The 27,176-nt window shown below is 50.1% G+C and overlaps 2 protein-coding genes across 2 annotated transcripts; one reads left to right on the top strand and one right to left on the bottom strand.

Annotated features, from left to right (window-relative positions):
* Positions 1-8,664: 8,664 nt before the first annotated feature.
* Positions 8,665-15,190, top strand: NTMT1 (N-terminal Xaa-Pro-Lys N-methyltransferase 1). The gene is made up of 4 exons (XM_020794972.3): positions 8,665-8,818; positions 12,837-13,012; positions 13,683-13,935; positions 14,623-15,190. The coding sequence occupies exons 2-4, from the start codon at positions 12,851-12,853 to the stop codon at positions 14,877-14,879; spliced, it is 672 nt and encodes a 223-aa protein (XP_020650631.3). The 5' UTR covers positions 8,665-8,818; positions 12,837-12,850; the 3' UTR covers positions 14,880-15,190.
* A 779-nt stretch (positions 15,191-15,969) lies between these two features.
* Positions 15,970-22,399, bottom strand: ASB6 (ankyrin repeat and SOCS box containing 6). The gene is given in 8 exon segments (XM_072984720.2): positions 15,970-17,299; positions 18,098-18,184; positions 18,407-18,515; positions 18,984-19,090; positions 20,733-20,817; positions 20,819-20,924; positions 21,443-21,651; positions 22,311-22,399. Coding segments are annotated over 7 exon segments (1,332 nt in total). The 5' UTR covers positions 21,604-21,651; positions 22,311-22,399; the 3' UTR covers positions 15,970-16,622.
* Positions 22,400-27,176: the final 4,777 nt, after the last annotated feature.

Below are 27,176 nucleotides of genomic sequence, written 5' to 3'. Positions count from 1 at the left end.
AATTACGGTCTTATTAAGGGCGCCCGGAATGCGCAACCTCTCTCAGCCACGTTGAAAGAGCCAGACCCGAGTCAATGACTGCAACGGGAAACAATTTCGTGTCTCTCTCTGTGTCTCTGTGTGTAGGAAAACTAGACCAAAGTTGGCAGGATGTCGGTTTTCCTTCCATTTCGTCCCCTCCCTTTCCAGATCAGCTCGGCGCCTGCCACACGTACGGAGAAACAGGGCCGGGCGCTGGGCACCGCGCGCCGGAGCGCGAATCCTCCAGCAGAATATTGGCAGAAACATCATTTCAAGAGAGGGAACATGGGATCTGGGCTAAGCAGGCTGCCCGTGTCTGGCTGGAGAGCTTTCCTTGATCCCATTCTGTCTGTCCAAAGGCAAAGCACATCATCCCCTGGTCTTCCATTCATTCCCCTCCAGGTTCTCCCTTGTCTTCAGCCTGGTTCCTAAGCAGCCGGGCTCTGCCCCTCCGTCGCTTCTTCCTCGGCAGTTCCCGGAGTGCTGGCGCTTTGGCTTTCCAGGCTGGGCAGCAGCATAGCGCTAATCTGATACACTTCCGACGGGGAAGCGCCCAGGGTGCGCCTCATTGCCGATGAGAAGCGCTACAGGGCTAAAGGAGACCCATGGGTACAAAGCAGTGCCAAAGAAACTAAACTCATGGTTTTGAGAGCAACAAAAATGAACATATAAATTAGCATAGGCAAATTTATGCAAATCTACATCCTTCCTTCCTTCTATCCATCATCAGCTCCTTCCTTCCTTCCTTCCTTCCTTCCTTCCTTCCTTCCTTCCTTCCTTCCTTCCTTCCTTCCTTCCTTCCTTCCTTCCTTCCTTCCTTCCTTCTATCCATCATCTGCTCCTTCCTTCCTTCCTTCCTTCCTTCCTTCCTTCCTTCCTTCCTTCCTTCCTTCCTTCCTTCCTTCCTTCCTTCCTTCCTTCCTTCCTTCCTTCCTTCCTTCCTTCCTTCCTTCCTTCCTTCCTTGGAAGAGGAATCCACAGCTCTTTTGGCGACAGGCAAGGGGCCCCCACGCTGTCCAAGGGGGACAGCCAGGAAATCAGGACCTGCCCCGATCTACAGGGACCGTTGGAGCATATGGTCTTCCCTACCCCCACCCCCCCAGCACTATTAAGCAGATGGAGGCCAGAGAGCCGGTGTGAGGCCTCCCTTCAGAGAGAGAGAGAGAGAGAATCTCAAAGCAGGAGGCAAAAGGCGGCCGGAAGGCTTGAGGTTGGAAGGCTCGGAGCCATTGAAGCGGCTGCTTCCAAGCTATGGAAGTGACAAGAGTGGGTCTTTGGGGGCCGGCCCAGCTGCTTTGGGGCTTCAGCTCCCGATCCACTCAGCGGCGCCTGCATTTCCCCCAGAAGTCATCTCTGAAAAAGGGAGAGAAAAGCTTGGCTCAAATCCATCTGTTAGCAGTGGGAAAGGATTATATGGTGGGACAGACCCAGGTCCTTCCAATTGGTTGGTTGTTTGGTTGAATCCTCCTTGTTAAGAGACACACAAGCCGATAGATTGAGTCCTGGAAATGGCTGGGGTCTTCATCTCCTCCTCTGCCGCGAGTTCGGTGCAAAGAATAGCTTCAAGTTCTCCAAGGGTAGTTCACCCCTTTTCACATCAACAGGCACTTACTGTCTCATTCGCTCCCTCCGAGACATTTGTAGGAAATAGAATTTTAAAAAATCTTTCATTCACTTAAGAGTTGAACTCCTCAAACAGCAAGCTGAAAAACATAACTACTATATGGTTCAGCAGCAGACTTCAACAGACTCTAGATATGGAAAGAGCACTGAGCGGAGAGGCGGGGTTCTCTTTGAATTCAGAGGCTGGGAAGGAAGGATTGGTTCGTGCTGGATAGATTGACAGCTTGCACAGCCCAGAAATGTCCGTCGAGCCTGTGGCTGAAAGCAGTCATGTTTGTCAATTTGATCTGTCCATTGTAAGTAATGGAGCCTTTTATTCTTTCTCTTACTAACGTCAGAGATTCTGTTTCTTGGGCCAACGAGCAGCTTTTACGTGGCATGCCCTCTATAGACGGCCACCCCCTTGATGCCCCAGGCCCCTGAACTTTGCACGCGCGTGTGTCACAAGGCCTTAGGGCCCTTCAACTCCTTCTTCGGCCATGAATTCACTCGCTTGAGGGTCTAAAAAAAAGCAAACCTCTTTCTCATCCGCTCTGCCCCCCAACCCTCCGGGCCTGGAAAAGAAGAAGATTCACTCTGACCCATTTTTACAGGGTTGTCGCCCACCTCAGTTTAAAGGGCTGGCCCGCATGCGAAAGACGCACATCCCAAGCGAGGGATCATTTGTGAAGCAATGGAAGAGAAAATGACCCATTCTTATAGGGGTTTCTGTTTTGGTGGGGGGTTTTTTGGTACAAATCTAGGACGTGCCCATGTTTTTGGAAAACCAGGGGCCCTGTTCTGGTTGCTGCACCACCAGAGAGAGAGAGAGATAGAGATTTTAGAGGGAGTAAAGCAGCAAAATAAATAAATAAATAAATAAAAGGCAACAGAAAAGATCAAAGAGCCGCAACCACACTGTGCGGGCTGAGAATACAACATCTGGGGCTTTTTAGCTGCGGAAAAGAAAAAGGCAACTTGGGTGGGTGGGAGATATATAAAAATAATGCCTGGTGGAGAGAATGAGGACAGGCAGAAAGTCTTCTTGCTGATCATACAGTAGGATCACGGTGTCCGCGGGGGATCCGTTTTCAGCCTCCCGCTCCTGGTGGAGGCTGAAAAACACGTAAATATCGAGCCCTAGACATTGTACGGTCTCTGCCTCCCTCTCGTGGCCATTTATGGTAAATACACCATGGAAATACATATATAGTATTTCTGGGAGGTTTTGTTTAGTATTTTCAGCCAGTGGATAAGTGAATCAGCGGATACCAGTCCTGTGGATTGGTTGTGTGTGTGTTTCCTACTATACAAGAATCCAGGGAGTTGAACGGTAGGAGAATGATAAGAGGAAACTGTACGACTTCATGACCACCATAGGTAAGGTTAATTCAGATGGAGCATTTAGTTCTTACAAAAGTATTACTTTTTCCCCCCTCACCATTCATACGATGCACGTCTGTTCTCACCCAACGCCGTGACGTTTTGATTATTTTCCCCTGCCTTTTCACTCCTCCTTTGAGCATGGTTTATTTTTAGTCTCACTCTGTTCTCAAGGGGGAGTGGAATTTAGCGCTATGGCACTTCCGGCGGAAGTTCCTAGGAAGCTTTAGGCTTTAGGTACATAATTAATTAAAACATAATTCTGTTTGTCCTCCCTGCGCTAAAACCTGGGTGCCTTTGAATGCATTTCCCCAAGAAGTAAATTTATTTGCTCGTTTTCCCCCTAGTTTCTGCAACTTTTCCTTCCACCCGAGTGTGTGTGTATTTTTTTCCCCATTTAGCCAAGCGTTGTTCTCCGCACTCTTTGTTTCTGCAAATCACCCTGTGAGCATTGCAAACGTAAAAATCCTCAAGGGTAAGGTGTGATTTTTCTCACACCGAGGCTTGGTTAGGTGTGAAAAAGCTATTAGGGAAAGGCGCTGTTTGGATATTTGGAACTACAAACGCCCAAGATTCCTGTTCCGAAAAGAATGCTCCCATCTAACGCCAGGGCAGGAATAGGAAGTGTGAGCGGCGCTAGGCCGAGCTAGGCCTTAAAACCTTCCACTTAAGGCCTTTCTCCCAGGCGAGCCACAGTTTGGTGTCTGTAGGGTGTCTGTCCCTCAGGAAAAACTCCGAGAATGGAGAATTAATCCCATAATCCATTCTCGGAGTTCTTCCGGAGGGACGGACACCCTACAAACACTAAACTGTGGCTCACCTGGGAGAAAGGCCTTAAGTGGAAAATTTTAAGGCCTAGCTCGGCCTAGCTCGGCCTAGCGCCACTCACGCTTCCTGTTCCTGCCCTGGCGTTAGATGTCAAAAGACCCATCTCTACTGGAAACTTTGATGGATCCTGGTGTACCCCAAAGCTGCCTGGGTTGGGGTTAGGCCCTGGAAATAAATTCTTTGGAATCTCCATGGAGATAGAGAAGATTTTGCCGGTTGCTTGATCTGGTGGTAGTGGAGTTGTGGGGTTCTGCGGTTTTCTTTCTCCCTCCTGGAACCACGTTCTCCATTTGGATGGGTCGACGGATCAACGGGAACATATATCCATGAACAGCTGGCATCACGGTAGTGTCACAAATCTCCTGCACGCCTTCGTCGGGAAAAAAACACACACACTTCTTAACTGTTAGAGCAGTACGACCACAGAATCCGTGACCTTGGGAGCCGGGGAGGGCTCCAACGCTGGAGGCCTTCAAGAGAAAATGGGACCACCCTCTGGTCCGATCTGCTTTGATCAGGATTCAGGCCTTGAGCAGGGGGTTGGACTAGATGGCCTCACGGGCCCCTTCCGACGCCATCATTCTAGCGTTCTATGATTTATTTCCTTCCTTAGGAGATACACTCCCATTTAACAACTGCATCTCAACAAAGTGGCCTGTGCCCACCCTCCAAAAAGGATGATTTCCTTGCTCTGTCTTCCCCACTTCCACGGCCGGTGTCTCTTCACCCTCCCAGTTGGCATTTCCCCTGTACTGGGATTCTTTATAATGCAAATGCAAATTAGGGTGTTTTGCATGCAGCTTCGCGCGCAGCGGTCTGACTGATGAAATGCCGGTTCACGTTCTGTCGAGCTTGCCGTCTCTTGCCAGACAAGACCAGCCATTTGGTTGAAACAAAGTATGGTGGGCAAGGGGACACAGCCACCCCACAGAGAGAGAGCTGGAGTGGGGTGGGAGAGGTGGCAAGGGTGCGCCACGGGGCATTATTATGATGATGATGATGATTATTTTAAGACTCCATTGATTGGTCAGGAGTTTCCAGTCATTATTTTGGCATATATTTCTAAAACGTGCTAGCCTGGATTTATGAGGACTAGAAGCTTGGAAGTTAGGAAGTAAGTAAGTAAGTAAGTAAGTAAGTAAGTAAGTAAGTAAGTAAGTAAGGAAGGAAGGAAGGAAGGAAGGAAGGAAGGAAGGAAGGAAGGAAGGAAGGAAGGAAGGAAGGAAGGAAGGAAGGAAGGAAGGAAGGAAGGAAGGAAGGAAGGAAGGAAGGAAGGAACAGAATGAGCTGTAGGGACACTGTGCCAACATTTTTAATCCATTGTCCAAGATCTTAACTGAAGATCATCACGAGTGCGGTTAACAACGATTACAACAACGTGTTTTCTTTCCTCTCAAAGGCTGCAACTACACGGACAATTTATTCTGCAAGGAGCACGGACGAATGTGAAAAATGGTTTCCATTATCAAGAGAGATGGCCACGAATTGCCCTCCCCTGGGCCTCCCTTGAAAGGGGCTGGACTGGATGATCTCTGGGGTCCCTTTCCAGCCCTGCAGTTCTGAGGATGATTTAAAATGCAGGAGTCTGAAAGACGGAGGAAGGCACCAAAGGCCGGGAAGGGGCCAGGCATCAAAGGGGACAATACCTTCTGGATACCTCGAGCCCCATCTCCCATCGTCCCCAGCCCAGATGATGGGTCCAGGAACCCTGCTCCAATCCATGCCTTGTTCCTCCTCCTCCTCTCTTCCTCCTGCTCCAAGTTTGAAATCTATTCCCGACCTCCCAGCCGTGTGCCCGTGTGAGCCAGCAAGGCAGAGCTTTTTATTTAAAAAATTATTGTTTTAACCACCTCTCCTTCTCTCTCTTTCTTGCTCCTCTCTAAATCTCCGCTTTGCATACAAAGAGTCGTTGGTGGGGTAAAAAACCCAAAAAAACCAGGCAGGCCGTGAGTGGCAAGCGGCTGGCGCTCGCCCTGTTGCTTGGCCTAGGATGCTCTCTGGAGCAGCGGAGAGAGCAAAGGAGAGTGGGAGGCAGGAGGGAGGGAGGGAGGGAAGGAGAGAGAGAGAAGGAAAACTTTCCAATTCACAGACAAACAAAGGAAGAAAGTTGGCCTCAGCAAAGCTGCCTGGGATGAATGCTGGGAGGCCCCCAGCGCCAGGGAGGCCCAGGCGAGCCAAAAGGAGGTCCAACACTGCCCCCCTGTGCCCGCGGCCGGGTACGGCAGGAGACGGCCAGCAATCGGGTTTTAGAAGGGAATGGAGACACATAGGGCGAGGGAGAAATCCCACCGAAGATTGTGTCCTCTTTTAAAGTTTCCCTTGAAAGACGTGTAGAAAGGCAGTGATGGCCAGCATGGTGTAGTGGACAGAGAGATGGAGTAGGGCACTGGTCGTGGAAACTCACGGGGCGTGTGTCAGAATTAGCAAATCCACTCCTGAAATGCCTCCTTTAAGGTGGATCTTGTATCAGGGTTGCAATGACTCTGTTTCGACGATATTGCACATAACACGCACAGAGGAACTGGACTGTAAGGCCATGGTGTCCACGGGGAATTTTCCAAGCCTCCTTGTGGATGTTGAAAAACGTGGATTATAGCAAACGGCTGGATAGCAGCGTGGCTTAAGCATTTGGCTGCAGAGCCGGACGTTGGGAGTTCGATTCCCCTGTTGGGCCTCCCTATTCTTCTGTTGTTTCATGGATTGGTTACATTTCATTCCCTACAATGAACCTGATGGTGTACATGGTTTCTCTTTGGCCTCCTTGATCCTCACAACCCATGGGGATCAAAGGGGCCAAAGGGAAACCATGGATGCCATCAAGTTCATGGTCTGAATGACCAGCCCCAAGTGACCTACTGAGCTGAAAATAGGAACTGCATCTCCTAACCTTAATCCATCCCAGTGCAAAACTTTAATAGGGTTGTAGTCCATGCAGGGAGACTTACCTTCAAGTTTCAGGGTGGGCGACCGACTCACTGCTCTTTTCCTGCTGCCTTCGAGTTTTGCCTGCAGTGTTGTTTTTTTTTCCGGAGAATCCTTTCTTCTCATGATGGGCCCAAAATAGGAGAGTCTCCATTTCATCATTTCATCATTTCATCATTTCATCATTTCATCATTTATTTATTTATTTATTTATTTATTTATTTATTTATTTATTTATTTATTTATTTATTTATTTATTTATTTATTTATTTATTTATTTATTTATTTATTTATTTATTGCCTACAGAGAAAGTTCAGGCTTGATTTGATTCAGGACCCACTGGTTTACCTTCCTGGCAGTCCACAGTATCCGGAAATCTCTCCTCCAACACCACCTTTCAAACAAATCAAAGTCTTTCCTGTCAGCTTTCTTGACAGTCCCGCTTTCACACCGGCACATGATGATCGGAAATACAAGAGTGTGGATGATTGAGGCCTTGGTCTCTAGTGACACATCCTTACGGTTGATGGCCTTTTCTAACTCTATGGTCGTATATGTAGTCTTACAGAGTTTTGTCAAGGTCTTGGACCTCTAGATGTTCTAGATTACCACCCCCATCATCCCCGGCCATTGACCACCATTGGCCACCATCTTCAGGGCCCAGCCCAAAGACCAATCAGGTCAACAGAATCCCGTTTCCGCGGTAACTTCCCAGCAACGTCAATGTTCAGTACCAAGTTAAGGCATTCGGATCTTCCCACCTTTTTTCGCCTCTACCATCTCCAAATGCCGCTGTGAGGCTCCTGCGTGCCTCTGACCTGAAGAGGCCCTAACAAGAGTTTTTGAGGAAGGTGAGATGTTCGAAGAGCCGCTCAAAACGACCTTTCCTCCCAGGGGGTTCAAGCCCACGTCTCCGGAGACCTGATTCAACCAGGACACCGCCTTGAGAAAAGACGACGGGCGGGAGACAGGAGAGCACTCTTCAAATCCTCGAAAGATATTTCTGCAGAGGACAGGGCAGGATCTGTCCTCCGTCCTCCCAGAGTGCAGGACCCGTCGTGGTGGGCCCAAGGGACAGGAAGCCAGATTTCGGCTGAATACCAGGAAAAACTTCTCAACTGTTAGAGCAGTACGACAACAGAACCAAATGTCATGGGAGGTGGTAAGCCACCCCCACCACCCCCAGCCCTGGAGGCCTTCCAGAGAAAAGTGGACCACCCTCGGTCCGATCTGCTTGGATTGGGATCCCTGCCTTGAGCAGGGGGTTGGACTGGATGGCCTCAGAGGCCCCTTCGTTATTCTATGATTCTCCGAATGCAATTCTTAGGTCCAGTTTGTACACTGAGGAGACCGGAGGGTCAAAACCTGGCACGGTGGTACTGGTTATATGCCACGTCCAGACTGCAAAGGGGGGGGATGGCAGTGTTCAGATGCTCCCCACCACACGGAAGAGCAGAGCCAAACCTTTAGGAGCCCACCGCTTTACTCACAACTCTTCATGGAATCCTAGAATAGTGAAGTTGGAAAGGGGCCTCTTAAGGCCATCCAGTCCAACCCATCCAGCAGGATTCTCCCGCTCCAGGGACATTGCCGAGCAAGCGCTGGGAGGAATCGTGTCTTTGTTTGTTTGTGTGTGTTTGTTGAACTTCCAAAGAGCCGGGGCGCACAACTTGTAACAGTGTGAACACAGTGTATTCAACAAACAACAAGGCACATTAAACAGGAAACAAAACCAGGCGGTGGCTGCAGAGCCGGGGAGCGCGCGATTGCTCCCTTTCGGAGCCTCAGGGGTCCCAGTATCCTCCAGCCCCCGCCGGCCACGGGCTGGCTGGGGATACTGGGAGTTGTAGTCCAGCCCTTTCCAGCCCTCCAAGGAAGGCAGTTCCTCCCTCCCGGCCGGCGCTTTAAAGGGCAGGGAAGGCGCGCCCAGGAGGTGGAGACTCTCCGGGCCAACGACGCGCGGCGGAGGCGGTGGCTTCCCGGCTCGGAGGGAGGCGCGGCGGTGCCTCGGTCTCTCTCTGCCCCCCCCCGCCCAACCACCTCCCCGCGTGGCTCTGGAGGGTGAGTGGAACCGGAGTCACTCCGGATTGCGGTGGCAGGAGGGAGGGAGGGAGGGAAGGAGAAGAGAGGGAAGGAGGAGGGCGAGGGGAGTCGAGAGCGCAGCGCCAGGCGCAGCGGAAGGCAGGCTTTGGAGAGGGGAACCTCCCCCCCCCCTCGCCTGGGATCCCATTTCAAGGGAGGGGGGGTTAGCCTCCGGGAGGGGGAGGCGGTGTTCCTGGGCACGTGCAGAGGGCCTGGAGCTGAGCGTCCCGGGGGCCTCCACGCCTCTCCCTCCTGGCCTTCCGCAGGTGCCCCTAAGAGCTTGCCAACAAGGGTGGTGGGAGAAAGCTTGGAGACCCCCCCCCCACCTCTTCCCAGTCCCGGTGCCTTAGGGGTCGGAGTGCGGCACTCGTCCGGGTGTGTGTGTATGGGTGTTGGATGCAGAACCGGACCAGAGGGGCTCCGGCCACGTGGGGAGGCGAGCCTCGGGTGGCCACCTTGGCAAGGGGTCCCAGGGGGAGGGAAGAGTGGCGACCAAAACGCCCCCTTTCTCTCCCCCCCCAAAAATCGCAGAAAGCGGGGGGGGGGGGGAGAAGAAGCCCTTTTCCAGTTGAAGATAGCATTTGGGGGTCTTAAGCCCTGGAAGGGGGGGTTCTGGCCTTTCAAACCGGAATAGCTCATAATTCGCTTTTTTGAAAAATGTCCTGCATTGTGTTGCTTTTGCCTTGCGTTGTGGTTGAGACAGAAAGGCCAAGAGAGAGAGAGAGAGAGAGATGGGTTCTGCCAGGAGCAGCCTGGAGGGCGCCTGAGGTCCCCAAGAGCCACCTCTTGACTTCCTGGCTGCGTCTGGATTCGAACTCAAGCCCAGTGGCTCTTTGGATCATGTTGGTGTGCAGGTGATGTCTCTCAACCTGCTTTGTTTGTGGAAAGGCTTGCCCTGCATTTTGGGAGGATGTAACTCCCTCGGTACCAGGTCATAACCCGGTTCCCTGTCATGCTGCCCAAACAAGTTTCTAGTCCTCAGTACCCTCCTTGTTTGGCCAGCGATCCTTGGCCAGCTTGCCGGTAGGTTTGGGGGCCACTCGGCCAGCCCCTGAATCGTCCTAGGCTATATATATTTAAGCAAAGAGGCCACTTCCAGACAGTAAGAACAATGTTTAGGGCTCCAGTGTCTTTCTTCCTTGTGCGGTTTGTTTATTTATTTGTTCCTTGTGCTGTTTGTTTGTTTTATTTATTTATTTTGCTCCATTTATTTGTTACAGCGATACCCTGCCTTTCCAGGAAAAGCGCTTAAGGCAGCTTATCAGCTTTGTAAACGAATACAAACTGAAAACTAAAACCACATTTAACTCAATAATAATAATAATAAATTAATGGAAAGCGGCCCCTTGGTAAAAGTGTTAAAGCTAAGCGATTAAGGACATCACAACAGGAAAAATTAAAAACCAGCTGTTGCTCCAGAAGGATAGGATGCTGCTTGAAAAGAAAATGAAAATTCCCCGCATGTCGGAAGACTAGATCCACCTCGTTTTGACATGCTGGCTTTCTACATGCAAACTCTCCATCCAACCCCATCCAGGGCATTCAGATACACGATTTCCAAGTTTTTTCCCAAGGAATTCATTCTGCAAATGGCTAGAAAGGACCCAGAGAAATACCCAATTTGGTTTTTCCACCCTACAGTCCATTTCCAACCATCAGCACCTTTGGGTTGGGAGTGAGGTGGGATACCATAATCAATACGAAGCTGTCTTGGCTTGATGTTTGACTCTCTTCTCTTCCCCGTGTTGAACCCATTGCTTCTCTCCTCTTAGCCAAAGCTTTGGACCGGCCTTGCTTTGCTATCTAGTCTCCTTTGGCCCGCTCGCTTGTCGCAAATGTGGCTCGCCTGGGAGAAAAGGCCTAGCTGGCAAGTCTCAAGGCTGAGCTCGGCCTAGCTCTGCCCAAGCTTCCTGTTCCTGCCCCAGTGCCAGCTGGGAGTTTTCTTTCTGAACAGAAAGCGTTGGGCAGAGCTAGGCCGAGCTCAGCCTTGAAACCTTTCAGCTTAGGCCTTTCCTCCAGTTGAGCCACATTTACGAATTCCCCCCTCCCTTTGGGGGAGAACTCCCAGAAGGGAGAATGATGGGATTCGTTGTCCAAGAACCATTGGAAAACCCCATCCCTAACAGATACACACTACAGCCTTTGATGCTTGCTTCCCAGAGTCACCTCCTTCTGTCGGTGATGCTCAGCTTGCTCTCCTGCCACCTCCAATTTGCAGAATTCTGCAGGAGTGGAATTTGCAGAATTCTGCAGAAGGAGAATTTGCAGAATTCTGCAGAAGGAGATTTTGCAGAATTCTGCAGAAGCAGAATTTGCAGAATTCTGCAGAAGCAGAATTTACAGGATCCGACTTCTCTCTCTTTTATCCAGGAAGGGGTCCTTTGTGGCCCAGAGAAGAGGAAGGCAATTTAATCTGCCCCCTTGCCCTTGCACCCCCCCCCCCCCCAGTGAAGGGGCTTTTCCTGTCTCAGAATAGGACAGAATCCTATTGTATGATTCTTCTAGTCTCTCTCTCTCCCCCCCCGGCCATAGACAGCTGTTCGCTCCCAGCGTGATGACAGGAGAGTTTGCGGTGTGAATCAAGGAGCGTCTCCGGAGCCAGGAGTGTCCGGCCACTCGGCGTCCCATGGCCATGTTTGGGGTTGGAGAAAGCACACCCTGGAAAGAGCGATGTATATATTTAGCTTCCGCTCTCACCCTCCGTAGCCACACATTTCTTTGGGGTGACGCACAGGGGAACGGACAGGGTCCCTCCCTGCCTTCTGGGTCCATCTGATAAGACAGCACCTTAACCGAAATTTGGGGCGGTGGATATAAGGCCGGTGGGTTCCCCCTTGGTTCGGCCGTGGAGCCCCCCGCCCCTTAAAAATATAACCTCTCAAACCATAGACACTAAAGCTTGTTTTCTTGCAGGAAAGCGTATAGTTTTTTTTTGTAATGGATTACTGGTCTTGTTGCTTTTAAATGCGTTTTTAGTACCCTGTTTCCCCGAAAATAAGACCTAGTAGGATTTTTAAGGAGGCTCGTCATAGAAGCCCTACCCCAAAAATAAGCCCCAGTTAAGTAAAAGCCCGCCCTCCACCCTTGTGCAGCAACCAGAAGAAGAGGACAGGACTGTATTTGAATAAACGTAGATGGTTCTACATGGGAAAAAAAAACATCCCCTGAAAATAAGCCCTAATTCAATTTTTTGGAGCAAAAATTAATATAAGACTCTGTTCTTATTTTCGGGGAAACACAATATTGTTTCTGTTTACTGTTTTTAATGCAAGACTTGTTTAATTCACTTTAAATGTCTGCATACATGCTGTTGTTTAGCTTTTAAAGGGTGTCTTTTCAATGACAGAAGCTGCTTTGGGTCTTTTTAAGGAGAGAGGTTTTATGAATGAATGAATAAAAAAAATCTACACCCCTGTAATGGTCCAGAACAATGCAACCTCCTTCTTTTTAGACACAAGGAGAACCAATGAGATGGTGACCATGCCTCAAAATATTTACAAGCCCCCCCTCTCCCCTCCAAATAATTCCCAAGTTATACATTCGGATTATTAGATAAAATTACGAGGTACTGATGCAGTTTTATAAAATTAAGATTATGCTGGTGTACATGATCTATGGTAGGACTGCTGTATCCATAGGGGATCGGTTCCAAGCCCCCCTCCCCCGTGGATGCTGGAACACGTGGATAATAGCAAACACTATTATAATAGCGAAAACTATACATAGCATGGTCTCTGGCTCCCTCTAGTGCCTAGTTCTGACCACTTCACATTTAGAAACAGATTTTTCTTTTTAATATTTTAAATATATTTCAGACGGTGGGTGAGTGAATCAGCCAATCCTGATCCCACGGGCAAGGGGTTTTTACTGAAGTAGGTTTTCTCTCACTTTTATATCGGGGCGCCAGGATCTTGCCCTCGACGCCTTCCGTTGCGGCTTCTTCCTGTGGAAGGCAGCGGTGGCGGGCGCCTCGTGACCCTTGTCCCCCTCTCTCCAGGCGGAACGGCCCCCATGGCGAACGACGTGGTGGAGGACGAGCTGGAGTTCTACTCGAAGGCAGAGAAGTACTGGAAGGACATTCCTGCTACGGTGGACGGGATGCTGGGGGGCTACGGGCATATCTCGAGCATCGACATCAACAGCTCCCGGAAGTTTCTTCTCCGATTCCTGCGGGTCAGTTGGGGGGGGGGGGTTTGCGCACGGAGTGGGGGATTCAAGACGACAACGACATACCCTTCGGAGAATACCGTCCTGTTTTGGAGAGGAGTAACACGAATATTTCGTGCGTTCGTTCGTTCATTCATAGAAAGCTGCTCGAACCCAAGTCAGACCCTAGATTTACTTAATTCACTATGGCCAACCTGGACCGACCGCCATGGCTTCTGGGGGATTTCCTTGCCCTCCCGAGCGTTAATCATGGAATTTTTTCTAATTTTTGAACTTCCCCGAATGAGTCTTCTTGGGGCTGCAGTCAAAAAAACCCCCCAAAAACCCAACCCTTTCAGGGGTCTGTAACACCTTGGAGCTGAAAAATGACTTCTTTTGGACCCAGTGAGTATGGGGGCTATGTTCCATGAGAGCTGCAAGGCATTACGGGCCTGGTAGTCTCCCTGCTCCGTACAGGGGGCCTCTCGGGAAACGACCAGCCCTGTAAGGACAAGATCACATTGACTCAAAGCGGGATGGTGGCCATAGCTTAGCTTTTTCCTTGATCCTCTCGTCACCCTAAGTTTTGGGCGACAGGGATCCCAGCTACGTGGTTTCTTTCCAGCTTTAGATATGGGGCAAGGGATGTGACAAGGGAAGTGTTGTGAACGAGCGTGTCTCTCCTTGACCGTTTCAGGACGGGCCAAACAAGACAGGAACCTCTCGAGCCTTGGACTGTGGGGCCGGCATCGGCCGAATCACCAAGCGCCTCCTCTTGCCCCTTTTCAAAGCCGTCGACATGGTGGACGTCACGCAGGACTTCTTGAACAAGGCCAGGAGCTACCTGGGCGAGGAGGGCCGACGGGTCAAGAACTACTTCTGCTGTGGCTTGCAGGACTTCAGCCCCGAACCCAACGCTTACGACGTCATCTGGATCCAGTGGGTGATCGGTGAGTGTTTCCCGAAATCTGATATGCTGATATAATTAGACATATAGTAGGACCTCCGTTATGCACAGAATTGGTGTCTGCGGCTTTATTTGTCCGCAGTCTGAAAATATTAAAAATGTTAAAGGAAAAAAAAACTAGAAATAAGTATTTTCATCTTGTAGTTCCCAGAAATGGCCACTAGAGGAAGCCAGAGACCAGGTGATATATTTTTGTTGGAATATAGTGTGGTCTCTAGCTCAGTCTAGTGGCCAGTATTGGTAATGCATAGTGAAAATACATATTTCTTGATCTTTTTTTTTTCTTTTACCACAAATCTGCAGTTTTCAGTATTCATGGGGGGCTTGGAACCCATTCCCTGTGGATACGGGAGTTCTACTGTATATATATTTTCTATTTCCAAGGTGCAATATTAGACCTGGACACTAGTGGGAACCAGAGAGTATTTCTGTGTATTTTTCTGTCTTGTCATGTATTAATAACGTACAGCAAAATGAATGTGCGGCTGGCTGCTGGGAATGAATGAACAATCCGAGTTTCTTTTAAAAACGAACATCCCGGGTTCTGAAGGCAAGCAAGCGGCCGTCACACCCCAGGAAGGTTGAGACTCGAACCTGGGTCTCTCCGATCGAAATCAAACCTTCCACCGGTAACAGTTGTTTTCCCTACCTTTGTCCTCCTCCCCAACAGGGCACCTGACGGACGACCACCTCTCCAGCTTCCTGAAGCGATGCCGCCTCGGTCTCCAGCCGAACGGCATCATCGTGATCAAGGACAATATGGCCCAGGAAGGGGTCATCATGGACGACGTGGACAGCAGCGTCTGCCGGGACCTGGACGTCGTCTGCCGGATTATCCGCCAGGCGGGGCTCAGCCTCCTCGCTCAAGAGAAACAGGAAAATTTCCCCGAAGAAATCTATCACGTTTACACATTGGCCATGAGATGATCCCGCCTTTGGGCCACCGAGACCGGCCTCTTGGAAGGGGGACCCCCTGAGCCAGGGACTCTGCCCGGAGCTGCTGGGGAAGCCCATGCCACCCCCCCGGGGTCCACCACGCAGGGTCCAAGAGGAACAGCGTCTGGGGGCGGCCCCAGAATCTGGGCAAGCCTCATTCAACGGTTGTGGCAAAAGACTGGTTTCAGGTGGGGGAAGTAAAAGCTAAACCTTTTCTGGTCTTCGAAGCTGCTGGCGTATCTTTGTTTTATTTTTATTGATCAGAAGGAAAGTTTGCCAAATATATTTCTGTCGTTGCAGGATCGCCGCCGTCTGTTCAATGACTGTTTTATAATTCAGGGGCAAAACAGGCTTCCTGTTCTGTGCTGCCCTCGAATCCAGGCCCATTCCCCCGCCCACGGAACATATCATTCTCCTGTAAATCATCATCATCATCTTAGCACTACAGGGCTGGAAGGCAGGAACCAGGTCCCAAAACCCCTGAGCTATCCAGCCAGCTAAATGAGTGAACCCTAATTGTCAGATCCCTTCCATCTTCAGCTCCTAATCTGGGTGATTCACATCATCATAGTCTTAGAACTGCAGAGCAGGAAGGGGCCCTATGAGGTCATCCAGTCCAGCCCGTCAGGGAGGGCCAGCAGGAGAATCGAACTCCCAACCTCTGGCACCAGAGCTGGATACCTCAACCACACAGTCTCTCTGCACTTTCATTTTGATTTCACTCATTTTGGCTCTTATTTTGGACTCCTGGAGTTCCTTGTTTTGAAAGGGGCTTAGAATCCTCTTCCTGGCTGGGTAGCTTAGTGGGTTAAGTATTTGGATTTTTAGGATTTTTCTTTAAATATTTTCAGACCATGGATGAGTCAATCAGGGAATGATCCCGCAGATAAAGAGATCCTATGGCATATACATTATCACATCAACATTTTTTTCTCCTCTCCTTCCAAATTAATCTCTGGTCTTTATTTTGAGGGTGGGAGCTACCCGTTACCCACTGATGCACAAAAAGCTGGGATGGAGTTGATCTCTCCCCCCCACCACCACCTTCTAGTGGTTGTGAGATCCAGTGGATACACAAACACACATTTTACAAATTTTTATTTTGGGCAGCTCTGGAAGTCATCCAGGTAAGTTACTTTGTTCCAGGGAGTTACCAGAACTGGCCACAAGAGGGAGCCAAAGAACATGCAATGTATAGTGTTCCCGATTAAAAGAGTGTTCTCTATAATCCGCGGTTTTCAGCATCCGCAGGGGGGGGGAAGCTGGGAACTGAAACCCCCACAGATTGGGGGGGTGAGGGTCCTACTATATAGAGAAATGACAATATTTAGCTGCTTCAGACATGTCACTTTTAATGGTGGTGAGAAATGGCTGTTCCCCAAGACCATATGGGAGTTTCTCCAGCCCAAGGAAGACGAAGAGCTGAATTCATTCTTGTTCAAGGCACAGTTCTGCAAACAAGCATCACCGCTCTGCCTTCCAATGTCTTGATGGCAGATTCTCAGTCCCAAGAGGCACATCTCTGCCCGTTAACGGGGTCAAGGCCAGTGTGTTCATAGACAGATGAGCGGATCGCAACAGATGGGTGAATTTCGCCATGGTTGGCCAAGTGTAGAGTGAGCTGGTTGGCACGAAGGAAGGCCTCGAGCGGCTGGCCGCCCCTAAAGGAAGGGAGCCCCTCAACCCCAGCGTGGAACGACCTCTCCTCGGTCCGTGCCCCTCGCTTCCGCCAGGTCACGCCTCTTCCTCCGTGGAACTGTTCTGATCTACAAGAAGGTACCTTTTTAGCCTGTCGGGCAGGGGAAGAGCCCGGACCTTGGCATCTACCGGCCAGGGGCGGAGGTGCTGCCGGAGGTAAACCCGGCAGAGGTGCTTCAAGGGGGCAGGGGAGCGTTCCAGCTGTTTCAGGGAGGTGAAGAGGGCCTGGATTTTCTCCCTGTGGAAACGGCAACTGTTCAGGTTGATTTCAAAGTTGGCGGGCAGCCGGACGGTGGGAGAGCTGGCCACCATGAGGTCGAGGGCCTTCTCGGCCTTCTGCAGGAGGTCAATCGAGAAGCGGTCATCTTCGGATTCGCTGAGGTGGGAGCACAGTCTTTCGAACACAATCTCGAACCCGGACCAGCAGGAAGGCCCGTGGAGGGAGCAGTTGTAAGACGCCCCGGACTCTAGGAGGAAGCGCAAGAGCGGGAAGTGGAGGCGGAAACTCTTCAGGCAGAGATACGAGAGGGATTCGTAAGAGGGGCATTCGCTGGGATCGGCCCCGTGGGCCATTAGGAGGCGGGTCACCTGGAAGCAGAAGCGGTTGATCATCTTGACTTCCTCTGGGTCCCCTCCCACCGTCTCTCCAAGCAGGAAGATGATGAAGGTGAAGACCGTGTCGCCGTCTTTCGTTGTGGCCTTGACGTCGGCGCCTGAAAAGAAAAAGCGAAGATCTGCCTGAACAAAACTTTGCAAAATAAATAAATAAAAGACACGGCTCGCCAGACCGACGTTCTGAAACTCGTTTTAGGTGATCGGTCCTCACTAGCTTAAGGACAGATATTTCGAGGCCAGGTCTGGCTAGCGGGAAACAGCCTCAGACTTTCAGCCCCTGTAGCCTCGTTTAGCTTCCTTTCCCCGATTAACGAGCACAGAATTTGGGGAAGAATGTTAACGTTACAGCCTGTCTCACTCCGGAGCAGGGAAGCTGTCTTGATACCTCAAGAGAGTTTGTCCTGGAACGACCGACCCCTGCCAAAGAGGAATTGCTTTCAGCGGAAGAATGAGAGTGTGCACACTGTTTCGAAATAGGCCTTCTGCCATGTCCTGAAGTCCCAAATAGTTTAGGGCTTTATAGGTCAAAACTAGAACCTTGAACCTGATACAGAAATGGACCGGTAGTCCATGTGTAAGATGGACTCTGGAGCTGCTGACGTTTCTAGACCAGTCTAAAGGGCAGCCCCATGTAGAGCGCACTGCAGTAGTCTATTCTGGAGACTCTCCGAAGGCAGACCTTGTACAAAATTCAAGTGCTTTCTCTTTTTGGAACGAAGCATGTGTGCATCTCTCTCTCTCTCTCACACACACACACACAGAATGACTGATCAAAAGATGCGAGCAAGCAAGTTTCGTGTCGCCCCCTTCTCGTGCACCAGCCGCGAGGGCTTGCCTTCATGAAGTGGGACGGCCCAGAGAGGTGGATGAGGACGGGCCTGGAGGAAGAGACTCACCTCCTTCCAGCAAGAGGCGAATGTTGTCCGTGTTGTGGATCTGAACGCCGTCACTGCTGGCCAGCGCGTGCAATAAAGCGGTTTTTCCTGAGGACGAGAGAGAAGGGAGTCAACGCCAGGCGAGGGCTCCCAGCAGGCAGATAACACTGTCAAGGCGCTCCTTCCTCCTTCGCTCCTCGCATCTGTTGTATGAGGATGAGCGAGCGAACGGGCGTGCCCACGATATGTGCGTTTTGAGAGAAGACACCCTTGCTGTCGCCTGGGACCCTCTCGACAGAGGAATTTTTTTGGGGGGGGAGGGAGACTGACCGTGCTTATCGGCGGCATTGATGTCGGCCCCGAGTTCCAGGAGACGCTGCAGGCAGGGCAGGCGTTCCGATTCTTCGCTGGCGAGGTCAAGGGGGCTGCTCTCGTGGATCTGAGGACAGGAAGAAATGTTTCCATAGCAGAAGGTTGTGGGTTTGTTTGTTTTTTTGCTGAATATTGCAAATACACAATTGAGTACCAAGCAGGTGGCATTCAGGGGGCGCTATTTCAAATCAGTGACGGCACTCCCATTTGAGGCACGAGTCCCCTCCCCCCATTCAGCATGGGTGAGGCCTCATCTGGATTATTACCGGCTGATTCGCTTCTCCACAATCTTTAGAGGGAGTCAGAGACAATGCTATGTCTTGCGTTTGCTATTATCCACGTTTCTCAGCATCCGCGAGGGAGGGTCTTGGAATCAATGCCCCGTGGATACAAGGATCCCCTTGTATGGCACTATTTTATTCCTCCTGCTCTGACATGTCGGGAAAGTCATCCAAACCCCGCCAGGGATCACTTCTGCATGTTACTTATTCCCTCCAAAATGTGACCCGTCCTCCTTGCGGCCCCAGCTACCTACCCGGTCCCTCCGGTTGATGTCCGCACCACGCCGCACTAAGAGTTCCACCATGTCTGGCTGGTTCCGGAGAACAGCAATGTGTAGAGCGGTGTAGTAGGTGACCGGATCTTTTTTTGGAGGGGGGGGGGGAGAAATAAGAAGGCCATTCCCATCACAGAAAGTCAAAAAATGCATCCATTTAAATCCTTTACATTTAAAGGCCATCATCATCATCATCATTCTCATAGAACGGCAGAGCTGGAAGGGACCCTGTGGGATCATCTAGTCCAGCCCCTGTCTAGGAGGCCCAGTGGGGGGGGGGGGAATCGAACTCCCAAACTCTGGATCCAGAGACCTGCCGCCAATGGCTGAGTGGGGATTTGAACTCAGATCCCCAGAGTCCTAGCCCAGCATTCTACCTGCTCCACCACAGTGGCTCTCCACCCCTTCAACAGCAGGCCTTTAAAGAGAGGAGCGACCGCTCTGCAGCATAAGGCCGGTCTTCAAAGAGCCAAAGAGAGAAAGGAAGAAGAGATTTACCGCTATGCACCCGTGGGCGAAGGGAAGGCAGCCAGCAAGACAGGAAGCCCGGGCCCACCCTCTTCCTCCCCATCGCCGTCCAGCACGCTAGGCGTCTTCCACACCACCGGGCGAGCCAGCCTTTCTTGGGAAGTGGCCATGTTACCGTGGAGGCATCTCCACATGATGTCACAGGCTCATGATCCATGATGTCATAGGCTCATGACATCACATCAGGGCTATGAGATCTGCAGAGCCTTGGGACCCAAGACTCTTAGGGATGAAGTACAGAACTACCGGGGGGGGGGGGGGGGAGAGGCTGATGACATCTAGGCAGACCAAAAAGTTCTCGCTAAGCTGAGCGGAACTTCCTCCTTATGCCATTAATGAGAGCAGTGGACAAAGCAGGACCTTTCCCATTGCTGCAGGACTACACCTCCCATTAGCCCTAACTAGTGCCGCCACTGGTGAAAGGGGATCGAAACTGCGCCCAAAAACAGCTTTAGAGTCACACATGACTAATCCTGTGTTAGGACTTCATGCAAAGAGCCTCCCTCCCAGGGTCGTCGATTAAATCAAAACTCAACAGAAAGATGTCAGAAAACGGGAGGGGAAAAGGGAGTGGACGTTTTGGTCATTCTGTGCCAGAGAGGCCGCAGGTTTCAAAATAAAACATCTGTTCTCCTATCTAGAAAGCAGGCCACAAAAAAAAATGAAAATGGCATCTTGTGTTAATTCCCCTGTAAGAATTCTGCCACCATGAACGGAAAACCACGACACCTCTAGGATAAACAGCCTAAGATAAGATAAAGGCCTCAAAGGTGATCAGGGGACTCGAAATCAAGCCCTAGGGGGAAAGACAGGAAAAAAAGGTTTAGCCGTGAGGAAAGACGACGGAGGGGAGAGAAGATAGGGCTTTTCAGATCCTTGAAAGGTGGTCCTACAGAGGAGGGGCAGGATCTGTCCTTGATTCTCCCAGAGTGCAGGATAGGTCATAAGGGGCTCAAGTTACAGGAAGTCAGATTTTGGCTAAATATCAGGAAAAACCTCTTAACTGTAAAGAGTAGTACAACACAGAACCCATGACCTCAGCAGGTGGTGAGCAGCGTTCCAACACTGGAGGCCTTCAAGAGAACGTTGGACCACCCTCCGTCCGACCTGCTTGGGATTGGGATTCCTGCCTTGAGAAAGGGGGCTGGACTGGATGGCCTTCGAGGCCCCCTTTCCACGCCATGCTTCTAAGAGCCCCACCTTCAAAGATGATGTCCGCCCCATTGTGCAGAAGGATTTCCGCCGCAGGCACCAGGCCCAGCTCGGCCACTTTGAGCCACTTTGAGTAAAGCGTAGCTCACGCCTTCCTCATAAAACGGCGAACGGGCCTCTCTCTCCAGAAGCTCGCTCAGGACCAGAAGTCGGCCGTCGTCTTCTGCCACACAGCTGGGACTTTAGAAAGAGAAAAGAATTGAAGCCACACAACGGTTACCTGATATGACATTTTAAATATTGTATGTACTGGTAGGGACAATTTGTAACACAAGCCCCATTTGTTGATTTGTCTGTTTTTCCTGCTTATTTGTTTGTTTATGTATCACCCCGCCTTTCTCCTTAAAAAAGAATCCAAGGCGCCTTACATCCTTGAAAGACAATATTTAAAGCAAAAGACAGTTAAGTTTACAAATACTGAAAAAAGTATCACACCGAGGCTACTCTGAGGAATGGTAAACAAAAACTATACTAGAAACACATTCAAAGCAGTCAGACACAACAATTCCCTGCTCTCAGGTTATTGAGGGAAAGCCTGCCTGGAGAGAAACGTCTTTTTTGCCTGCTTGTGGAAGGAGAGCAAAAAGATGGGGCCCGGCCTGGACTCCAGTGGCAGGGAGTTCCAGAGTCTAAAGGAGCCGATGCCAAGGAGGCTCTACTCTTCCACTCCCTGTTTCCTGGTTCTGAAATCCGGTTACCTCTCCAGGGTTTCTTGCCGGTCGGGGTCCTGTAGCCCCAGACACCCTAAGATTTCATCCACCAGCGGCTGGTATTCAAAGATGATCCTGCGGAAGCCGTGCAGAAAAGGCATCGTCCTTGATTCCTCCAGGCTGTGTGTGTGTGTGTGGGGGGATATCATCCAGAGGCAGCTCCCAGTCGTCGCAGCCAGACCCACATCCGGTCTCCGCTGTCCAAAAAGAAATAATCCCAGTTACAGCGCCGAGGTTCGAACGCCATTCGCTGACCGCCATCAGTCCAACCGTAAATTTAAAAGCAAAGGGCCCACTAAAGCGCTGGACTCCAACGCTTTAGCGGGCCCTTTGCTTTCAAATCAATTTAAAATCTATTTATTCTCGTCGTTAAGTATATACAAGATATATATATATATCCAAACAAGGAAATTCATCTTAACCTTCCAAAGGAATTTCCGAAGTTACTTTCCTGGGGCTTTCTTTTTATCGGAAGAGGGCGAACACAAGCTGCTTTTTTAAAAACACGGGTCTCCTGGAGCTATCCAGCCAGCTATTTTGGAGGCTTCACATCCTCGTCATCATCCTCATCATCCCCCTCTTGGAGCTGCAGCTATCCAGCTGCTCCTCTCCCTTGCTTCCACCCCTAACCTCCTTTCCTGACCTGCTGGAAACCAGTTGGGATGCCCAGTTGGGGGGTGGAGAGAGAGGGAGGGAGGCAGGCTGGGGTGTCCTGGGTTCGAATCCCAAAGCCTTCAAGCTCCCCCCCCTTACCCTACAAGGGGTCGCCATAAGTCGGTTTTGAGTCGGGGCAGCCCACCCACCCTTGAACACGGGAGGGGGAGCATTCTCTGAAATCCTCTCCCCCCCCACTTACCTCCAACCTGTAACAGCCTCTATTTCCCCCCCTCTCCACTTCCTTCCGGTGCCTCCCAGCTGATAAAAGAGGCCGGAAGAGGAAATGGCAGAGCAACTTCCGGTTTTTGTGTCGCTGGCTTCCGGTCCGTTGAGCGGGCGCTCTGGCGTTTCGCGCGGGCGCCCTCTGCCGGCCGGAGGCGGCCGTGCGCGCCTTCTGTCGCCCGCCGTGCGCCCAGTCGGCCGGCAGGGGGCGGCCCTTCCTCCTCCTCCTCCAGGTTTTCCCCCTCCCTGCAGCTGCCTGCCTGGTTCAACTGGTAGAGCGCATTCTCTGAGGCTCCTTAAGGACTAGCGCTTTAGTTACTTACTTACTTGTGTGTTTATTTTTTTTTTTTTTTGCCTCCAGAGAAAAGGGACCCAAGGCAGCTCCCAAGTTATAGATGTGTGTGTGTGTGTGTGAATGTATGTGAAAAAAACACCCACAAATGTCTAAAAATGCCCTAAGAAGGGGCTACAGTATTTTAAAAACACGCAATTTAGCAGTTAAGAAAACACCTTAAGGATCTTTGCGATGAGAATACCAGAGATGGCCGGCTTGCGTTTTCTATTCTTATTTATTGTTCTGAATAAAGAAATAAAAAGATAATATTTATTATTATTGATATTTTTAAAAATGTATTTATATAATTATAGATTTAACCCCCCCCCACCTCTCTATCTATCTATTGAGATCATTCATATTTTCACTTGTAATCCAAAACATCTGGCGTGACAAAGATTGGCCCAACTCTGAGACTTTTAGCCTCACCAGAATACGGGGGGGGGGGGAAGGGGGGGGTCCAAAGAATCATCCTCTCCCGTAGAAATTGTGATGTATTTAGTAGCATTTCCGGAGGCGAGGTGGACTGACTCGCGAAAGGAAGCCACGGGTTCGAGATCGCAAGATCTGAGCCTGACTTGGAGGTCCTTCGCTCGAGGGGCACGAGGCTCGATGGCACGTCAACAGCCGGGTTGAAGGTTAGACCTGCCAGGCTTTGCAGAACTTCCCAGGGAGGGAAAACATATATATATATCCCTAAATCCCGGCGTTTTGTGTCGCTCCCTCTCAAAAATCCCAATTTCTAGCCGTTGCCTCTCTGCCAGGGCCAGATCGTCTGTAAAATAATAAAAAGAGTCTTAGATGTCCGTTCAAGACCGCAACCTTTCGGGATTGCCAGCACAGCATTGTTTGTGGGGGAAAAATCAGCGCCTTCCCTCTCCAGGACTTGTGAGGATGCCAACGAAGCTCAGAAGGAACTTGGGAAGAAAGCCCAGCTTGGGGGGGGGGGCGGGCGGCTGGGAGAGAGTCCCATCCCTGCTGTTGAAGGAGTCCTCACACTTTGACCCTATAGGCTTTGATTGCATGGTGTGTGTTTTCAGTGCCATCAAGTTGGAACCAACTTCTAGCAACCCTAATTTCAGGAGCCCAGTTGCACACAACCTGTGAATTTCCATGGCCGAGTGTGGGGGGGATTCGAACTCAAGCCTCCGTAATCCTCGTCTGTCACTCTATTGATGTGATGGATTCATTTATTTAAAATATTTTCACCCTGCCTTTCTCCTTGGAAGAGCCCACGACACCACCTTGGGAATCACAACAGCGCTCCTAATGAGTGGTGGAAGATGATGAATCCTTTTCCCAGGGGGGGGGGCGGTGAGGAGCGTACGAGATGATGAGGATATGGGGACCACATGCTCCCTTGAAGAAACACGATGACTGTTTTGGGGAGGGGCCGCCAGATAATAAATTTATACTGAAACTTGAGTCTCGTTATTTGGAATGAGAAAGTCCAGCCTGCAATTCAGCTCATTCTTAATTAGGAGTAATTTGAGCTCTTTGGGAGATTTCTTCCTCTTTTTTTTTTAAAAATTATCATCAACATGTTTTTCATCTTAACGTGCATGAAAGATCTTGCCGTTATTGCAAGTGACTGCTCTTACCTGTTGCATTATCGGGCCGATCCATCGCGCTGTCAGGATTTATGGGGGTAACCCCTCCTCAAAAGGAGGGTCGGAGACGATATTCAGGCTGAAGTGAGCAGGACGGACGGCAGGAGGATAAGACAGGGGTGGCATTCCCACATCTGTGAGGAATTAAAACTCGAAGCCACTGGTTGGAAGAACGAACGGCTCCCATATCAGATGCATCGTTTGCAACGAAACACCTGGAAGAAGGATTCAGAATGTAGCAAGAAAAGAGGATCCGAAGATTGCTGTGAAAGTAATGAGTTACAGGTCCAAAATCCCAAAAGGAACTAGTTACGGTTATAGTTACTTCCTTTCAAAAGCAACTGCTGTGCCTCCTTTTTGGATTTCTCCAATGTAACTGGTAACGGGGCATTTAAAAACATGTAATCGCCCGCTTCAAATGGCAAACTCTGTTTATTTCTCCTTGCAACGCTCGCAAATCATCTGCAGGGCATTAGCAGCCAAGCCACCTAATTCCCCTCCCTTCCTCTTTAGCAAATCTCTCCGAACATCCAAGTTTTGCAAACTTAGCAATAATAATCGCAAAAGTCTGGAAAGAAGATTGTACCAATTTTGGGGTGGGTGGGGGGGTGGGGGAACAAAATGATTGAAACGGTGGCTGCCGTTTACCTCTAGGGAGTGCCAATAAAACTTCAATTCAGCTTAACAGTTTGGTTTCTTATCTTGAGGAATTAATCTGCCCTTTGACATTTCCTCTATTAGTTGTTCTTTTTTTTTTTTAAGACCTCCTTTATTATTAGGTTCCATCTGTTTGCCATTTATAATCCATCTTTTCTGGTTCCAGTCGAGTTTATGGGCCCTTCCTTTTTCCAGATCCATTTTTAAAAAAATCCCCTGACTTCGCTGCTTTCCACAAGATTTCGTGGCGACGAATCTTTTTGTTCAATTGAAGAGAAGCGAAAAGTTAGGGTCCTTTATGATTCCTAAACTTATTTACAGAAGATCCAACACTCCTCCCATGATCACGAAGTCCTTATGGACAAGAAACAAGACGTTATTCCCTCGGAGAAGGAGGAAAGGAAGCCTACGAGTTCTCATCCGCTTGTAGATCTAGAAAAGATACAAGGTGGGATGAAAACAAAGGAGGGGGAAAGCACATTGGACTTTCTTGTTTGTCCGCCTCCACGTACTGTTTTCAAAATAAGGGGGATCGGCCTGCCTTCAACAGTTACTCTTGAAAAGTCCAATTTTTGCTTTTATATTGTTCCTGTATTCGTGTTGTCTGCGAATGTTTGGACGCACGCCGAGTGCAAAATTTCCTTCAAATCACACACTCCCTTGTTATTGTCGACGCGAAGGGCTGTTACCGAAGGCCCAGGGCCGCCGACTCAGAGGTTGTGGGAAAGCTTCCTTGGGCTAACTCTCACCTTCCCCCCCTTGCAGGCTGGGAACTGCACAGGAGCTCAGCCAGCTAGGAAAGAGGAAAAAGCTGGCAACCCTAAGAGTGACCCATAGGGTGAGGGGGGGACAGTAAATTCGCTCCCTCCTCCTCCTGTATTTTCCATTCCAGTCTTCCAGGCTCTTAGATTTTTGGACACGGAACAGAGAGAATAAGCATGATCGTCTCTTTTCCTCCCTCTTTTTTTTTTTTTTAAAATGGAAGGGGTCCAGTTTTCTAGACTGAGAGAAATCTCAAGGGAAAGTGGGTAGAAATGGGCCCGGCCAGTGATTCAGCCTGGTTGAGAAATCTATTCCTCATTTTTTCCCTTCCATTCCTCCCAAAAGCAGGAGGAAGAAGGAGCAGGCATTATTTGCTTGCTTCTCGGACGGCGAGAGACGCCACCTTTTTTCGGCCATGTGTGTTCCCCCAGCCATGGGGGGGAGGGGAGAGTGCTTCACCTGGTGAATGCTAGCTCACAAGACCAGAAGGTACACATCTGATCCAGAACATTACATTTTATTTTATTGTACAGTAGGATCCACAGGCGATTGGTTCCAGGCACCCAGTGGATACTGAAGAAACGTGGATAATAGCAAACATTATTTTAATAGCAAACACCATACACAGCATGATCTCTGGCTCCCTCTAGTGGCCAGCTGTGGTCACTTCATATTTAGAAATACATATTTCTGGAAATTTTCTTTTAATATTGTTTATATGTTCAGACCGTGGATAAGTGAATCAGCTGATACAGATCCCAAAAGAGAAAGGGGTCCTACGGGATTGTTTCTTTCTGAGGATTTAGCTTGATGCTAGTTCTATTGCATGCCTTCAATTCAATAGGGGAGGAGGGCCTAGAGGTTCAGGGAAAATGTGGGAAGTAAAGACAGGGGTGGCTCCATGCAACCACGCCGGGGGGGGGGGGCACTGTGAAGTCAGGAGTGGACCCAAGACTGGAAGAAGTGGCCCAACGAAGAGGGTGGCCTCACGAAACTCAAGCAAGAGAAATGGAATGAAAAATCAACCATCTGCACGCAAGCGTTTTTTATGAACGGCAGGGGACTTGGCAGATGGAAAGAACGGAGGAGGGAAGATCTGGAGATTAGGGCCGGCCGATCCTGCAAAGAGGCTGCGAGCTCGCTCGTGTGACGGGACGGCCAAAATGGCAAATACAGTTGTCGGAACCGGGGTTCGGAAGAGATGACCTCCGTGTGAAAGAAAGGCTTTCTGTACAAAGCACGTCCCTGCGTTGAACTTTGGCCGCCAACCCTTGGTTGAGGGGTGAAGATCCATTCATGCCTCAATTATCTGGGGGGTGAACCCCCTCCCAACGCCCATTAAAAGCACCCTCCTTGGCACCTAGGAATCATGGGAGTTGTAGTCTTCTGGATCAGGGAGACTCCATGTTGGTGAAGTCCAGGTTCTCCTGGCCCAACGCCATCCTCTTGATCCTTGTATTAGCATAGGTTAATTTGTGCA

This window comes from Pogona vitticeps, chromosome ZW-PAR, assembly GCF_051106095.1.
Source record: "Pogona vitticeps strain Pit_001003342236 chromosome ZW-PAR, PviZW2.1, whole genome shotgun sequence".
NCBI lineage: Eukaryota > Metazoa > Chordata > Lepidosauria > Squamata > Agamidae > Pogona > Pogona vitticeps.
The sequence above is the reverse complement of the archived record's forward strand: the minus strand, read 5'-3'. Positions and strand labels throughout refer to the sequence as shown.